This window comes from Heptranchias perlo, chromosome 14 (assembly GCF_035084215.1).
Source record: "Heptranchias perlo isolate sHepPer1 chromosome 14, sHepPer1.hap1, whole genome shotgun sequence".
NCBI lineage: Eukaryota > Metazoa > Chordata > Chondrichthyes > Hexanchiformes > Hexanchidae > Heptranchias > Heptranchias perlo.
In genome coordinates, this window is record NC_090338.1 from 18,413,357 (window position 1) to 18,431,450 (window position 18,094).

Here is an 18,094-nt window from a genome sequence, read left to right on the forward strand (position 1 = left end):
ATTGCACGACTCTAAAACTTTGTAACTATTTATTTATTTGCTATAACCTGCAAAACTCCCCACTCCCCCAAAACACACACATTCCCTATATGGAGACAGCTGTCTCAGCCAGAGCCCGCCCTCCCACCTGTCTGTCAAAGCTGATTCCAAATCTAATTGGCTGTCACTGGGCAGTCAGCCTTTTCCCCCCTCTACGGGGTCTCCCTGCTCTCCCAGCAGGTCCTGGAACCTTCCCGTCCATCTAACTTGCTAAGTGTCTGAGCCCGCCCTCTCTCAGGTCCCATTGGCTTACCTCTGCGAGACCTCAGCCAACCGGGGAGCAGGGCGGCTCCGGATTGACTGCGGAGGCTGTCAGTCACGGCGCGTTCCTGCTATCAGGTTAGTGTGTGATCCTGCCGGCACTTTTCTTTGCGGTGCGGGGATTTTATTTTTTATATATATTTTTTTTTAAAAAAAACTATTTTCTGCGCTGAGTGAGAACCTCAGGGTTACCCCCGGTCACTGCTCGCTTGAACCTCGGCTTCCCTCCCCCCTTTCCCCCCCCCCTCCCCCTAGATTCCTGCGGTAAGTGACCGGTCCTGTGAGTGTAGGAGACCGGGGGGGCGGTGTGTGGGGAGAGAGGGGGGAAAAAAAACAAGCGGGCCGGAGCCGGTGGGAAAGGCCGCCGCCATTTTACATTCAGCCCTTGCGTCGTATCGCGGCTCGGCCCGGCCTGGGGGGCGGTGTGGCGCCGGTTGCGGGCATCGCCGGGTGTTAAACGCACTGATGGCCGGCGGTTTTTCCCCGGGCCTACGTTCCGTGTGCGGTTGTAGCGGCCTTTCCGCTGGGCTCCCCGTCACTGTGGTCTCGGGTAGTGGTTGGGGCGTGAGGAGGTTGGGGGGGGGGGGTGGGGGTGGGGGTTCCGGCCCTTTGTTCCTGTCGCCGCTCAGGCATTGGAAATGGACCGGGCTCAGGGCCTCGGGTCCGAGTCTGCACCCGCTGGGGCAGCTCACCCCCTTTCCCCCCACCCACGGGCTGTCCCTTATCATCGCGGCCGCTTATGGCGGGTTCCCGGGCGCTGCCAGTCGGCGCTCCTGCGCGGGTGAGGGAGGGCGGCCTCCGGTCGAGATCCCATTCGACTCAAAGCTCCCGTCGGCGCGCACGTGGTTCGCACTCGGACCGGCCTGGTTTTGAGAGCCGCCGCTTTAATGGGATCTCCCCGGCCGAGCCCCGGATTCCTGCACAGGTTGTGCTGACGCGGCGAAGCGCAGCTTTTCTCTCTCTCCCTCCCTCCCCCCCCCCAAGTTGCGGCCTTGCTTCCCCTCCACGTGTTCGCCTCGGTTGTGGACGCTACACCCCTGGCGCACTGAGACGACCCCAACAGCGGCGGGGCGGATCGGATCGCACGTCTCGCCGTTAGAATCTGGCCCCCGGATTATCTTATCCATATATGTGGCAGGGCGGAGGGAGAGGGCACAGGGGCCTGCCATTGTCTGGCAGTCTCTTTCTTTCCTTTCTCTCATTCTCCTTTCTGTGAGTTGATCCCCGATCAGTGGTGAGCATTTCAAGGCTTTTGGGAAAGTGTCTTTGATTTAAACGAGCCTCTCGTGTATTAGTTGTGAAAATAAATCCTTTTATATAGCACTGGATCAATTGGAAAGGGAGAATTATGCTGGTGATGCCTGTCCTCCTCTGTAATTTAAAAAAAAATGAAAACTCATTTGTCTATCATTGTTGACGCTTTGGCTAAAGTGGCCAAATGTCTCTTCTAGCCCTTCATTTCTTTGGGGGAAAAGGAGCCCTCACAATGTGTATTCCTTTATAAATGAATCATTTGATTTGAAATTTTGCAATTCACACGCTGTTTTATGATCATCACAACAAACAAACATCGAAATGGACACTCCCAAGTCCCGCAGTGATTGCAGAATTGTCCAGGGTGAAACTAGAAACTGAAAAGACCTGTTCCTGTCTGTCATGGTAATATGGGGAGTGGGGGAAACAAGGAAACTAGCATGTTGCAGGGCTTTGAACTGTGGTTAGTGGGTTCCTGATCTAACCACATAATTTCACTTATTTCTCACTATTGGAAGTCCATAGTAGAAGGTTGTAACATTCCTTGGTTATCTGGCTGTGTCGATTTGACTTTGTTGTATTGCCTATGATTTTTAATTGGAGACTCATTACTCAGCCAAATGTCAATCAAGGCTGTTCATATGGTGGTATGGACAACCATTTTGTTAAAAAAAAGTGTAGATATTTCCATATCTACTGAATATTCTGACGAGTGATACTTTTTAATAAAAAAAGCAAACAAGCTGTGAAGAGAATGTCACTGAAACTAAAAAAGAAACCTTGAGATGACCAATTTAAAAGTACAGACTTAATGAATAGAATAATCTTGCTATTAGAGAGACTGGAGACTGTAACCTACAACCTCCTTGCATAATGCTACCACAAACAAACCAGGAATGAGGAAAACAATACTGCTTTCAAAATAAAAACGCCCTTGTTACCTTATCAGCACTGCCTTTCGTGAAATTGGGCCGGTTGAGTGGGCTGAGGTTGTGCTATCTGCCCACATACTGCCTGACCCATCTTCCACACAGTGTTTGTCATAATACAACATACAATCATAATGGGCTCACTACGGCATTAATTACTCCAGTGACCTGAAAGCAAGACTGGTTGAGTTAGATGTATCGACTCACCAATAAAGTGCCCTACAGTGGAATACAGGTGCATTATGTGTTTAGAGTAACAAAGGTGTACTTTCAAAGTTGTTATACTGCTTATATATTTTCATTTTTTGCTAATATTTCGGTGTAGAGTAGATGGCATGATCACATCAATGTGTGATTCAACTGAATAATTCTGCAGAGATGATGAATTTAAAAATAATTGTTGGGCAGAAAAGTTGATGTTTTCTAAATTCAGAAGAGAATACATAGTGTGTATTTGGAGACTGGTTACATAGAATTTACAGCACAGAAACAGGCCATTCGGTCCAACTGGTCCAGCCGGATTCTATGCTCCATGTGCCTCCTCCCACCCCCATTTCATCTAACCCTATGCTATGCTATTTGCATGCATGCTATTCACTTCAGCTACTGATTGTGGTAGAGAGTTCGACATTCTAACCACTCTGGGTAAAGAAATTCCTCCTAAATTCCCTATTCGATTTATTGGTGACCATCTTATATTTATGGCTCTAGTTTCGGAGTCATGTGTCAAATGCTAGTAGCAGGTGCTGCTGTAGGTGAATGGTTGAGGTTTTGTGGGCTATTTTCAATTGTTGCCTGGTTATGAAAAAGCCCTGATGACTTGTTGGATAAAATGTATGGCTAGCTGCAGGGGAATACACCCATAGTCTTCTCCAATCTCAGATGAGCATCCATTATTGAATCATTGTGACAACTTTCCAGTTTCTGCTTCATCCTGTGAGGACTCTGGGTGAGATTGCCAATTTAGTATCAAATAGACAATGTTTTGTGTTGTGGATCTGTGACCACTGGAAGCTAGGTTGAGATCGTCCAATCTTATTTAATGTAGGACTTTTACAACTAACATCATCCTGTCTAGGTTGGAATCAAACCTAGATTTCAGAGGTGAGAAGTGAGTACCCAATTCCCGGCTTCAAAAACTTGTTGAGTCGGATTTTGCTGTGATTGGCGAATGAGCGTAGCCGGCTTGTTAGACTTGGACTTGCCCGTAGACTTTTCATGGGATTTTTACACTGCAAGTTCTCCTTATCTGGTCCTCAATCCAGCGCGGCGTTCTTTCCTGGGCATCTGTGAGCTGTGAATGGGCCAAGGAACTGTCTATTCCATTAACCAATCAGATTGAAGCATGCTAATAAGCTGTGCAGGCAAAGAACCAGGAAGTATGTTAGAATAGTAAATTCAATATAAAATCAGTTACAGAAAGCAAAATATTGAATTAAGATAGAGATAAGAGACAGAAAGAAAAAGTGTGTTTTCTTTAAAATGTCCAACAACAATTAAAATGTGAAGGAATGAGACTCCACACTTGTAAAAGTAAATTTTCAGCGCCAGAGAGGTTGTTTGGCATTCATTAAGATTTACCACGCCATTAAAATTTTGGTTAGACTTAAAAAAAAATTGGACATACCTTTTTCTGGCATGATTAATTTGTTTCCATCTGGGCAGAGCAGGAACTTCGCGCTGTTGCATTTACTTCACCGGCGAGTCAGCTGGTGAGATCTCCTTCCCGCGAAGCTTCTGGACAAGGAGAGCATCTGGTCGAGGAACTTCTGGATTTCCGTGTTTAACTGCATGTGTGGTCACCGGAAGTTCCGCTACCGTTTGCACTGAAATAACGGTGAGCCCTGTTATACTCGCCGTTATTTTTAGAGCAAGTTATGGGCCATTGACTTTTTATAACTTGTGCTTATCAAGGTAAGGGGTGCCAACACTGGAGAATGGAACATTTTCTCATTTCAGGCATTTAGGGTGCGTCAAGCACTTCCAGTTTGGACTTTGCATCGTCAAATGCAGAGTAAAGCTCCCATCACTCTACCCCAACCCAAATGACGGGCCTCATTGCACTAGTTTTTCCAATCCTTACGTCTGTCTGTGAGTTACATTTCCAAATTATTGCTGAATTAGCAGTAGTTTTGTGTTTTGGGCTCTAACCTTTGAACTCATTTTAGTTAAGCTGCATTAGGGTTGGTTTGTATTATTCTAACCAAGATGTTGCTGTTTATTTTCTAAATTCTTTTTATAGCAACTCTCAGTTGACCAAAGAGATGGTGATGGAGAAGCCAAGTCCCCTGCTTGTAGGGCGGGAATTTGTGAGGCAGTATTACACACTGCTGAACCAAGCCCCTGACTATTTACACAGGTAAGCTATCATTTTTTGCAAACGGCAGCTTTTCTATGCTGATTGAAATCAAAAGCACATTTGTGACTGAGTCAACTCAAGTTTTACTTGAATACATGGGGTGGGGGATAGCTCAAGGATGGGATTTCTAACGGTTTGGGAGGGGGTTGCTTGGAGTCATTTTGGTGTGGAAATTATAGCAAGAGGCAAAAAAGAAGCAACAAAGTAGGAGAAGGTGAGCTGTCATTATCAGCTTGTTTGATCAGTTCTTGTCAGCCCAAAGGTCGTTTGGGTGGTTCTTGCCACGCCAATGTGTATCAGTTACCTGGCTGATGGCTAATACTTCAACATGTTTGTTTTGGCCATGCCAATTATATTCTGAAACCTGGATTTGAACTATAGTATCTTTTAGTGCCTGCAGCTGGTGGGTGCACAGTTATGTGCAGTACCTGCTTTCCCTGGGTTGGTGCCTTTTATATCTTACTAATCCCTCGCTTTCTCTGCAGAATTAATTAGAAGTTTAAGGAAAGAACTTACTGGCTCAAACTATAGCCAGTTTATAAAATTATATTTTGTGAAGGCCCCTGGCACTTAGTAACATGTTATATTTGTTACATATTTGGCCTGTTCTATTTTGAATCACATGTATATGTAACTGGTGGTCTAACATTTATAACCATTTTAGATATGAATTTTCAGTACAACATGCCCAGTTTCCTGATGGTTCCTTTATTTCTTCCAAACTAAAATTTACAAACTCATTGCTTACCAAAAGATTGTCCCTAGACCTATTAGAGTTTTTAGAAAATGTCTATTCTTCCAACAGAGAGCCTATTGCATATCTCAGCTGCGGGTGATAGTTGTTTTCTTGCACACAAGCGCTCTCAAGCTATTAATGCTGTTGTGAGTGAGGTATTCTTTCCACTGCACATGTTTTTGTTATCTTTGTAGTTCTGTAAATGGATTAATATTTTGCAGTGGGTTTTCATTTTTACTGTTTTATATAATATGGCTTCTGTTTACTCATAATGCATTGGGACTCGGAATTAGTTCTAAAATGTGCCACCAGTCATGTGACAGCTTACCTGCAGGTGATATTGTCCATTACATATGGGAATTACCAGTGAGTGAAAAGTGCTGACACTGGAACTCACAGAATAAGAAATTATCTAATCACAGAAGGAGGCCATTCAGCCCATTGTGCTTGTGCCTTTTGAATTGGAGCTATCCAATTAGTTCCACTCCCCTGCTTTTTCTCAAGTATTTATCCAATTTCCTTTTGAAAGTTAATATTGAATCTGCTTCCACCACCCTTTCAGGCAGGACATTCCAGATCATAACTCAAAACAGGAAAATAACTAACAATTTCATCTGTTATTCATCTTCATTTGGGCTATGAGAAATTTACTGTTTATTCAAGTGTAATTGGCTGCATTAGGGAGTTGTTCCATGTTAATGTATCAGTAATATTTTGTGAATTTTGATATTAACTAACAGTGTAAGAGTTTCTTCTTTATGGACATTGAAGATTCCATTCAATGGGTCTAAGATTCTGTTATCCCCTGCCAGATAGTTTTTATTGTGTATATTGGAAATTTCAGGGATGGAGGTTTTTGTACAGTACTGAAGTTCTTCCCTCCCTTGCTGCCCTCAATCCTTATGTCTTTTGACTGCATATATTTTAAAACTTCAAAAACAAAAATTGAAGTATAATTCATAAGTGAGATGCATTCTTGCATTTGGCCAATTCTCACTATTGTGCTGTACTTTATATCTTTTCTGTTCATGCTGATGCGCACTTTTTCTCTCGCCGACACCAATATGGATGTTCCATTTAAAAAAAAATCTATGTTGTAGGTTTTATGGAAAGAATTCTTCGTATGTTCACGGTGGTTTGACTTCAAATGGAGATCCAGCAGAGGCAGTGTACGGACAAGCGGTAATGTATCTTAACTGAACTTGCATACAAGAGCGTTGTGTGTGTGTGTGTGTGTGTGATTTGCAGCTGCTAGCTGTAGTTCTGGGTTAAAACCAGAGTGCTCACGGCACTGGTTACTATTCAGTGGGGAAGATTGCAATTTATGCTCTGCTACCTGAAACAAGACTCGTCATTGTGGCACTTTGGATTCAGTGCTATCAATGCCTTGGCAGACTGCATCTCCAGATTTTCTTTGAGGCTTTGTTACTGGATGACTTAAGCATGTTAGCATATATAGCTGAGGCTTTAACATTCCATTACCTAATAATCCCACTGCTTAAGAGAGCTTGGTCCAATTGTCTTGCTATTGCTCTTAGTATTAACACTTTCTCTAGATCAATATATTTCCATTATCTAATCACTCCTGTAATGCAAATAACATTTCAAAACATGTGGTGATATTAATTTACAAGTTGGCATGTTATGTTCTTCAAACATCCAACTTACCTAGTTATTTACCTTTAGCAATAGGAGTGGGTTAAGTAATGAATAAACCTTCCCATTGAGCACCTTAAGACTGATTGTTAAATGACAAGAACAGGAGGCTGGGTTAAACCTACATGTAGAATCTAATTCTGTGTCTCTAAGTGATTAAAACTGATTAGATTTTTCATCAGGGTCCCACATTAAAATGCAGATTGAGCTCATTATTCCAAGTACAGGTGCAGAAACTGAGTTAGTAGTGCCTAGCCTATGAAGGACAAATTTCGAGGTGACTGCTCCTTGCAATTCACTTACTGCTGGAAAGTATGAGAGGACAGAATTAGACATGGTTGTGACTTTTGTTTTCCTCCTCTCCCTCCTTTGTGGAATAACTTGCTAGTACTGTTTAATATGGATGTTTGCTGATACTCAACTATACCCCAGAATGAGTTACTACCTGCTTGTATGCCTTTAAAGTCCCCTGTCCATATGCAGCCTTTTAAGGCTAAAGAGTCCCAAGTTTTTCTAAACTTTTCTCATCATGCACTATTCTGATACTAGGGATCAGTCTCATTGCTCTTCTCTGTACCTCTTCCAGGGCTTGAATTTTTCCATTGTGTTCCATTGACATGCAATGAACACAGTATTCAAGCTGATGATGAGCAGAACACAGCTTCTGCATGATGGCCTCAGACTTGAGCACTACTGATTTGGCAAAGTATCTCTGCAAAACGTGGACAAAAGCTTGACCTTTTTTTGAGGTGGGAAAGTAACCTAGATCTAAATTGTCTTTAAACCAGCATCTAATTCATACCAAGTGAAAATCAAAATAGTGCACATGCTGGAAATCTGAAGCAGAAAATGCTGGAGACACACAGCAGATCAGTCAGCATCTGTAGAGCGAACAGACAAGTTACAGTTCAGATATGGCCCACCTTCCCCTATATTCTATTTTGGTAGCAAATTCATATTGGCAATTTGTTTTGAAGTGTAATTGTAATGATATGAAGGACAATAGCTGATGGAGAGTAGCAAGTAGACCCTAACAGTTTGAAATGTCAAGCTTAAATTTAAGGATTGCCTGGATTGTTTTCATCTGACCAGTCTTCGTGTTTAAAGCAATAACAAGATGTTCTTTGCGAGTGGTAGGATTTTGATCTTTTAGAATCTCATAATCTGAAAACTTTAGCTTGCTTTTTTCTTTCTGTAGGAAATCCACAAGAAAGTTATGTCTCTTCAGTTCCGTGACTGCCACACGAAGATCAGACATGTAGATGCTCATGCTACATTGAACGATGGAGTGGTAGTACAGGTTATGGGTGAGCTGTCCAACAACAGACAGCCCATGAGGCGCTTCATGCAGACCTTTGTCCTAGCACCTGAGGTAAGGGAACTAGTTCTATAATACTGTAGTACAATTACCTTTGGTACTTCAAAATGTGTGAAACTTCTTTGGTTCTGATAGGGAGGGGGCAATATGTTTCAAAGAAATCTTCAACACAATGACTTGCTGAAGTTCTTTGGGTTTTTTTTAAAGCTTGGCTTTTATTTCTGTAAGCTCAAAATACTTTAAAGAATTAAATCATACCTGGAGTTGAAAGATTTTGAACCTGGACAATTTAGTTATTGGAAAAGTCATACTCATATTTTTATCAAGTTGATTTGGTTATTTTGACACAGTGGCATCTTCTGTACTGTCTGGTTAGCAGATTTTTACCTTGGCGGTAACTTTCTTAAAACGCTAGGGTTCTTGTTCCTGCTGAAAGTATGCCTGTGGACATAATGTGTGAGGACTTGATCAAAGCTTGTCTGTGATGACCACTGTGGTTAAAATGCATGCTTAAACCTGCTTTCATGGTTCACATATGAAAATTGGCCACTTGGGCGAGATAGTGGAGGGCACCTGTGGAACCATATTCTAGCAAGTAGTCGATATCTTTGAGAATGGGGAAAAAACAAGGGGGGATTAATCACCGTAACCTGATTTCATCTTTCTAGGCCCACTCTCCACTGTTTCCAATGATACGATATTGCCAAGCATTAAACTTGTGATGCCATCATCGAGCCTGATACAGAGCGAAGTGCACAGTATGAGGTTTTGTAAGAGGGAGAAAATTATAAATGCTCTTTGGTATGATTTGTCTTTATCTGCTGCCTCATCCTTTTTTTCTTCTCAGGGTTCCGTTGCAAACAAGTTTTATGTCCACAATGATATTTTCCGCTATCAGGATGAAGTCTTTGGGGATTCAGATACTGAGCCCCCCGAAGGTGAGCAAACATACTTAAATAATTTCTCTCGTTAGCAATGAACAAATCCAGCCATACTGATCTCTCACTAATGTGAGTTGCACCGTTATTGCATTTTAACATTTAAACTGTAATTTGCTGACTGCCTGAAATGCAGTTGAATAACATAGTAAACATAAATGGCGGTATATTTACCTGCAGAATTGACTCCTTGAATATTTGGAATGACCTTCATGACCAGTGAGAGAGGCTTTTCAGAGGGTTCCTTGAATAGAAAGGCTTTAGCATACAGATTGCAGGTCCACAGCTTGTTCATATAAGTTTGCTTCTGAATTTTTTTTAATACTTACTGGTACATTTAACCAGCATTTTATAACTTGTTGGAATGTTGGCTTTTCTGTTTTCCTTGCTCACATACCACAAAGTTTATCTTCATCACTCTGGCTGTGATGTGTGAACCATTTTGTCTAATACTCAATAATAGGGTTGTTATAAACCTGTCCTCACTGACCTAGTGGCTCCTGGTCCCCTAATACTCAAATTTTTAATTCTCATCTTGTTTTTATATCACCATGGCCTCACTCGTCCCTATATCTGCAACCTCTTTCAACCCCCATCAACTCTTTGTTCCTCTGACTTTGGCCTTTTGTGTATCCCCCATTCCAAGTGTTCCACCATTGGTGGCCGTGCTTTCAGGTGTCTAGATCCTGCCCACTCAAATTTCACCCTCTCCACCATTCCACCTCCGTCTCCTCCTTTAAGATCCTCTTTAAAAATCAACTCATTGATCAAGCTTTTGGCCACCCCTCTAATCTCTTCTCTGCCTCAGTTTTTTTTTCCTTGCTTCCTCTTGCTGTTAAATAAATGAAAGGTAAAATTTGGAAGCTGCTGAGCAATCTGTTCCTGCAGTCTGTTACAAAGTATAAATCCCTTTGTAGCTGTGTGAAAGGTGGTAATGTTTTCTTGTGTTTTATATCCCATTGAATATAAACCTGTTCGATCAGGTCATCAGAACTCAAGGATATGTTTTTCTGAAAAAATTTGCAAGATTGTGTGCACGGTGGTTTTGCAAGAGCAAAGAATGAATGTCCTTGCATTTCATAAACTCGATGTACCAAAGCACTTCAAAGCCAATTAAGTACTTTTTTTTAAAGTGTAATCACTTGTCATGCAGTGAAATGGGGCAACCAATTTATACACAGCATGGTCTTACGAGCAGCAATGAGATAAATGACCAGATAATCTGTTTTGGTGGTGTTGATCGAGGGATAAATATTGGCCAAGATGAAAGGGTGATACACCAAGTATACTGATGTGTTTTTTAGGCCAGACAGTCAAGATTATGGGGCACACATGAACTGGGGTTTGCAGTTTGGAGACCTCTGCTGCAGGGGTCTAGGAAGAATCCTGCCTTGCTGGAATGTGGCTAATCAGAAATTTAATATTTACTGCAACTGGACTGTCTGGTCCTGATGTCACACCAAATATGGAAGGTTGTATATAATTTTCTCTGATTTACAGATGTTCTTTCTTGTGTGTGACTTGGAAAGGATTTCACTCATTCTTTGAAATCAGTATTTTTTAATTTCAAAATGAATGCCAATTACACTTTTGGCTGACTCCTCAAATGAGACCTGATCAATTCCATATGCCCGATCTAAACCAAAGCATATATTAATTATAATTTCTAAATGTTTTAACCTCTTTAGATCCTCACGGCATTGCTGGAGTACATAGCTTGATATTTTCTGTCAGTAGGATCCATTTTTAGCGTATTATCATGGTGCTATACCAAATTGATCATACACTGGACGAGCTGCTTCCCGCTGTAGTTCCAAATTAGCCACTGGCCATGATGTTGGTCTTTTATAAAATGTAACTTCAGGTTAGAAAATGAACTTCCACACATTATTCAAGTAGAGCCTGAACTTCAAATCAATAAACTTTCAGTGATTTTAATTATGGTACATTGGTACAGTCCGCACTGCTTATAGCGGGCGTGTTGGTGTTAATGAGATTCGCCCACAGTAAGTGTCGGGCAGCAAAACCAGTATTAGCCCCAGACACCCTCCAGCGATTCAGAGTGTATTAAAGGTTGCAAAGCTAAAGTAAATCCAAGTGTGGTAAAGGTACAGTATTGTGTCCCTCCCGTCAGTCAGACTTTGTCCCGATGAAACAATTTCTTTCCTAAACTGATGATCTGTCGCAACCTGTTGCTGGAGGATCGGATCAGTGAGGGTTTTAGAGCAATTTGAATCTGCCTGTCAGTTTACACCAGTTTTATTTTACTGTATCAATTTTGACATGAAATGTGTTTCAGAAACCTTTTAATTCCAGCTCGGGGTTTTGTTCCGAACTGGCAGGAAAATTCTCAGCAAATAGTTTCTCTGCCCCGGTTCAGTGTTTGATTTGCGGCCCCAGTTTAGTGTTTGATGTCATTGACCAGCTCACGTTGAAGAGGCAAGGTGTTCGCAACATGTTTTTTCTGTAGAAAATAGTTCAAATTAAGACTTAAGTTAAAAGAATATCCACTGGGATGTGTACCTGGCCCCCTCCCTCCCCACCATCCATTATTCACTCACTAGTGCAGTCCGTAGGCAGCAACTGCCGCTGACGTTTTCCCTGCCACACTGGTGGCTTCCACCTCTTACTGTGATTTGTGTGAAATGTGAACGTAGAGTTTCTTCCGTTTGTCCACTGAAAGGTCAGGATATTTTAGAGGATATCAATTGCTCGCCATTAGCAACGAAGGTTCGAATAGCTTAGTGAATTGACTGAAATAGCCAGCACGAGTCGCACGTAGTAAGCAATGCCTATGTAATTAATTTTTGTAGTTGTGGGATATTGCCTGGTATAGACAGTTGCCCTCATAAGCATGGGCGGTGTAAGTGGTGGGGACTGTACTTTCAGGGCATTATATAGTTACCCCCTGTTGCTCCGTTGAACATCTGGAACTACATTTCGCTCCCATCTGAAGGCCTGAGCTGTGACCACATGTTTTGTAATAAGAACATAGGAAATAGGAGCAGGAATAGGCCACATGGCCCCTCGAGCCTGCTCTGCCATTCAGTAAGATCATGGCTGATCATCTACCTCAACTCCACTTTCCTTCCATATCCCTTGATTCCCTTAGTGCCTGTAGTGACATCATCTTCAGAACAGAAGTGAACTATGCTTTGGTGGAATCTGTGGCTGACTTTTGCATTCATTTCTCTTTGCCCTCTTATAAATGAGATAGCTGCTCCAGTAGTAGGCAGAAATTGAATTGATTTTGAAATAGTCCCCTTTACAAACACCTTTGGAATACATTGCTTGACGTTTACAGGCATTCACTCACCAAGGAACTGGCCCAAAACTCTCACTACATTGAAGAAAACTTCCTCCGATCTGAAAGAGATCATAGTGGAAATGTTCCAGAGGTTATTTATCGCTGCATCACAGTGTTTTATGTATGGATAAACAATGTTTCTCATGACAGTTAAACTTCTGCAGACTTCAGTACATAACAATGTCTAGATTCTCGTATCAAAGAATAAGGCTCTTTACATTTTTTTTAAAAATTACTCGTTCATGGGATGTGGGCGTCGCTGGCAAGGCCAGCATTTATTGCCTTTGAGAAAGTGGTGATGAGCCACCTTCTTGAACCGCTGCAGTCCATGTGGTGAAGGTTCTCCCACAGTGCCGTTAGGTAGGGAGTTCCAGGATTTTGACTCAGCGACGATAAGGGAATAGCGATATATTTCCAAGTCGGGATGGTGTGTGACTTGGAGGGGAACATGCAGGTGGTGTTGTTCCCACGTGCCTGCTGCCCTTGTCCTTCTAGGTGATGGAGGTCACAGGTTTGAGAGGTGCTGTCAAAGAAGCCTTGGCGAGTTGTTGCAGTGCATCCTGTAAATGGTACACACTGCAGCCTAGGTGCGCCATTGTCAAATGGATGTGTTTCAGGAAGGGGGCATATCTGGGCATTGCACAAACATTCATGAACATGTCTCTTTGGGCAGTGGTATAATCTTATGAGGCTTCATGTGGTGAGACTTGAGTTGCTTACTGGTTTGTTTATTGCAGAGTCTGAGGAAGAAGTAGAGGAACCTGAAGAGCGTCAGCCGTCACCAGAAGCTGTCCAAGATGATGGTGGAGTTTACTATGACCCAGCTGTGAGGTGAAGGAATGTTTGTTGCTTTAGGTTTATAGTTTTAGTATTCTGTTGTGAGTTTTGAGCTCTAACTGCTTATTTGGGTTGGTTGCTTATGAGTATCTGCCCATCATGAATCTTAGTGTGTAGCTAGGAATACCATGTCCCAGCGGAATGAATAAAAGGGCAGATGAAGAGGAGTACTCTGCCTTTATTATGGTTACTCCTCTAATTGAAGTTGTGCAAGTTTATTAGTCTTTGGAACTCTGGTTCTCTTGTCGTATGGCACATCAATTACATTTTGGTGAGGGATAAGAAAATATTTTAGCAATATGGTAGAGAATGAAACCACTTTTTTGTTTCTTTATAAAGATTGCAATAATAGGATTATTCTGGATTTTGCATGTCATGATCATTTTGACATTACTCAGATGGTGTGCTGCAGGTGTACATTATCTGTGTTCTGCAGAGGTCGTTAATCTTTCTTTCCCATTCAATGTTGAGAAATGACTAACTTCATTGTGCTTTTTCCCTCATGTACTCATTACTGAAAAGTGGTAGAGGATTTTAGTTGTTGAAAAGGAGTTGCAGACCTTGTTAATAATGAAACAAAGCTAGCAATGTGTTACCCTACACTTGTATGTCTCTATCCAGAAGCATTGTGACTAATGATACTAGATTAATGGCGGCGATGCTTGGATTGCTGGACAATAGTTAATTAACTGCTTAAATGTGCCAGGATACGTTGGTATGTCTTGACTTGTTGCACTGTCCAATTACAGTAATGGTTTAGAGGAACCCTTAGAAGAACACATTGTTGCATCGGAACCAGAACCAGAGCCAATTGTGGAGGAAGTAAAGCCTGAGCCTGTATTGGAGGAGGAAGTTGCTGAGGAGCCTGTGGTAAAATCTCCATCCCCTCCACCTGCAGATCCAGCACCTGTTGTAGCTGAGGATTCCAGGGTATGAGCACTTTCCTTCTCATTCATTTGCTGTAGAAGATTCCTTATCCAGTTCCACGGTCCACTTATTTGTATTTTTATTTTCTCCTCTATTAAGCAGTATTTCCTTTTAATTGAATTATTTTGGATCATGTTTTAAAAATGGTCTGCAAAATAATGGACTTTGCATATTCATACTTGTAGTTTTGGTCATTTTATTTTTTTTAAGTCCAAAACCAGTACTAACCGATCAAGAGGTTTTATTTGCTAAATTCACTTTCCTTCCAGAATTCGAGGAATCCTGGAGTTCGTTTGTTCCTATCCTTGATCCATGGATTTATCAGTAAAGTGATGGTTTTCATTCACATATGAATACATAATGTCTCAGTGTTGGGCATTTTGCGATTTGGTGCAGTTTGTCCTTTAGGTATTTGGGATGTTACAATTATAGCCAAAGCTGTATCTAAATGTTTTGAATAAAGTAAGTTGCTGTGTGCATGGGTGGAATTTTTTCTTTGTGATAACTTGGGCTTCTGACTGAATCTTAACTATTATCTCTCCACAGACGTTCTCCTGGGCTTCAGTAACAAGTAAGAATCTGCCCCCTAGCGGCATCGTCCCCACCACTGGAATTCCACCTCATGTTGTCAAAGCCCCAACACCGCAGGTAATGATTAGCCTGTTAATGCTGACATTGAAGTTCTATTTCTTTTTTTTTTTAAATCTGTGTCAGTTTTCTCTTCCCATTCCTTTTCCTGAAGCAGTGACTGCTTACTGGGGTACAGTTCAGTGGGTGCCAGTTGTCCTTTGGTACCTCACCAAAGTGGCCACTGATCATCTGCAGGCCCAATCATGTCTTCAATTGATGTCCACTTGCGCAATTCCAGCAGGGCTTGCTGTATAGTGATTAGGATCCCTGCTACATATTTTTCCCCTTTCTTAATGCACAGTTGCTGGGGCTGGTTGCTGTGTAACTGTTGCAGCTCTAGCTGAGATTACCTAACTCAGCATAGATGGGAGATCAAAACTAGAAACTTCCTATTCTGCATGGCTTAGGTGGATAAACTTGCTGGGATATCAGAGTGCTCAAGGGACTGGGGGATCTAATAATATTTGCATATTCAGCTTGTTTCTCTGATGTAAACCATCTTGATGTGGAAAATCACGTTACACTTGGCTGTGAAAGTCAGTACTTTTCTGTTAATAAATCTTATTTGTCTTTAATTCTGGTTGAACTACAGCCTCCTTGTGCTAGTACAGCACTTGCGTACATTTTGCTGGCTATGCTTTGCTGTCTGGGATGTACCTGAATTCATGCTACTGGGTTCTTTTCCTATATTTGTGATCTCAGTTTTTCTAAAGTAAATGAGATTGGATAGCAGTGGAACTCGTGTAGTTCCATACATATGTACTGTTTTTGTATGGTTAAGTTAATATCAAATGCTGCACCATCAGGATGTGAATGCTTCAATTTACAACGACTGTTGAAATTTTTGTGATTTTTATTGGAATAATTGTTTTGAGAAGTATGAGGAGCAGATGGTTATTAAATTACATTTATTTATAGCCCCGACCAGAGACAAAACAAGAAATACAAAATCCGCCCCCAAGGCCTCGGGATCAGCGAGTTAGGGAACGACAGGGTGTGCCACCACGAGGCCCCAGGCCAGGTAAAGTGCTGTTATATAAGATGTTTGTGATAGCAGTACAGTTTTTTTTTGGTCAGCTGGATATCTGATACATATGGAAAAACCATTACCATATTTAAGTCTCCGAATCAAGTTACTGAGAAATGTATACCCACCTTGCAGCAGGTGGTCAGAGAATAAAAACCAGGGAATAACCTACTTGACCTCATCCTACCCTGTCTACCAGTCTCACGCGCGTCTGTCCATGACCGCTTTGGTAGAGACCAAATCCCGGATAGATTAAGAATTGATCCAGCAGCTCAAAACTCTACATCCAAGAGGTGCTGTGGGCCATCAGTAGCAGCAGAATTGTATACCACCACGATCTGTAGCTTAGAGATTAAGATTGAGAAATATTTAAGATCCATTTTACACAAAATAATTACTTATATTCTATGCTATATTTAATTTACATTACGTTCTGTCGTTAATCCTAAAATTGAAAGACTGACTACGTGTCTGTGCCAAAAGTTATTGCAGCATTCTCTACGGCCAGGCTTGTACATGTTTACATTTGGATTTGCTTTATTACTCTAAACTGGAGACTCAATACTGTTGTTTTGGTAGCATGGCTACTTTAATGTCATGCTGACTCTAAAACACCGATGTTTTTCTGTGCAACTTGAAACCATAAGTCATCAGAATGGATATTGAGAGTGGGAGAAGGGTCGTGGAGGAGGTGATGTGATGGCCTTTTAGCCAAGCTTAAAAGCAAGACAATTGAAGTGAATTGGGAGATGAAGAAAGTAGGTATCTGGAGAGTTAAACTGGCTGTAATGTGTGCGTCTTACGCGACCAACAGTATTTGATTGGCTGAGAATATGTTCAGGTTAATTTAACCCTTAATAAATTTTCCAGCATTTGACTATGTGAATTCATTCTTGGCATACATGCAACTGTGCTCTATAATATAAACATTCACATTCCTAACTAACCTCATGGCCAAGTATATCCCTCACTCTTCCATCACCATTAAGCCAAATGACCAACTCTGGCTCAAGGGCAATTAGGGATGGGCAATAAATGCTGGCCTTGCCAGTGACGCCCACATCCCATGAACGAATAATAAAAAAAATGATTGTAGAGGAGCATGCCAGGAGCAGCACCAGACATACCTCAAACTTAGGTACCAACTTTATAAAGCTACAACACAAGACTTGCTTTCATAGTAAACAGCAAAAGCAGCATGCTATAGACAGAGACAAATGATCCTACAACCAACATATCAAGTCAAAGGTCTGCAGCTGTGAACCGTGGTGGACAGTTAAGGAAATTAATGGAAGCGGGCAGCTCCACGAACATCGCAATCTTCAGTGACGACGGAGCCCAGCATGTGAGTGCATATGACAAAGCTGAAGTGTTTGCAACAGTCTTCAGGCGGAAGTGCTGAGTGCATGATCCTTCTCTGTCTCCCCTGGGGTTCCCACCATCACAGATGCCAATCTTCAGCCAATTCAAATCACTCCATGTGACATCACAGCAAAGGCTATTGCCAATATTCCAGCTGATGACCTGTACTCAAACCCTTGGCTAAGTTGATGCCGTATAGCTACAACACTGGCATCTACCTGACAACGTGGAAAATTGCCCAGGTATATCCTGTCCACAAAAGCACGACAAATCCAACCCGGCCAATTACTAATCCATCGCCCTACTCCCAGTCATCAGCAAAGTGATGAAAGGAGTTGTCAACAGTGCTATCAAGGGGCACTTACTCACCAATAACCTGATTACTGATGCTCAGTTTGTGTTCCGCCAGGACCACTAGCTCTGGAGCCTATTACAGCCTTAGTTTGATCATGGAACCAAGAGAGGGGCTTGTTTTTTAAAACATGGACACAAGACCTGAATTCCTGAGATGAGA

The 18,094-nt window shown here is 42.0% G+C and overlaps 1 protein-coding gene across 5 annotated transcripts in view; it reads left to right on the forward strand.

Moving 5' to 3' along the window:
- The first annotated feature begins 305 nt into the window (after positions 1 to 305).
- Positions 306 to 18,094, forward strand: part of g3bp1 (GTPase activating protein (SH3 domain) binding protein 1) — a 28,956-nt gene continuing 11,167 nt past the window's right edge. Inside the window, exons 1-9 of one of the 5 annotated variants that reach the window (XM_067996090.1) lie at positions 306 to 378; positions 4,726 to 4,842; positions 6,679 to 6,760; positions 8,433 to 8,606; positions 9,400 to 9,490; positions 13,535 to 13,628; positions 14,384 to 14,564; positions 15,108 to 15,209; positions 16,110 to 16,212. In XM_067996090.1, coding sequence (XP_067852191.1) covers positions 4,748 to 4,842; positions 6,679 to 6,760; positions 8,433 to 8,606; positions 9,400 to 9,490; positions 13,535 to 13,628; positions 14,384 to 14,564; positions 15,108 to 15,209; positions 16,110 to 16,212 — 922 coding nt within the window. In that variant the 5' untranslated portion in view covers positions 306 to 378; positions 4,726 to 4,747. The other 4 variants (XM_067996091.1, XM_067996089.1, XM_067996087.1 and 1 more) reach the window with 4 other exon arrangements.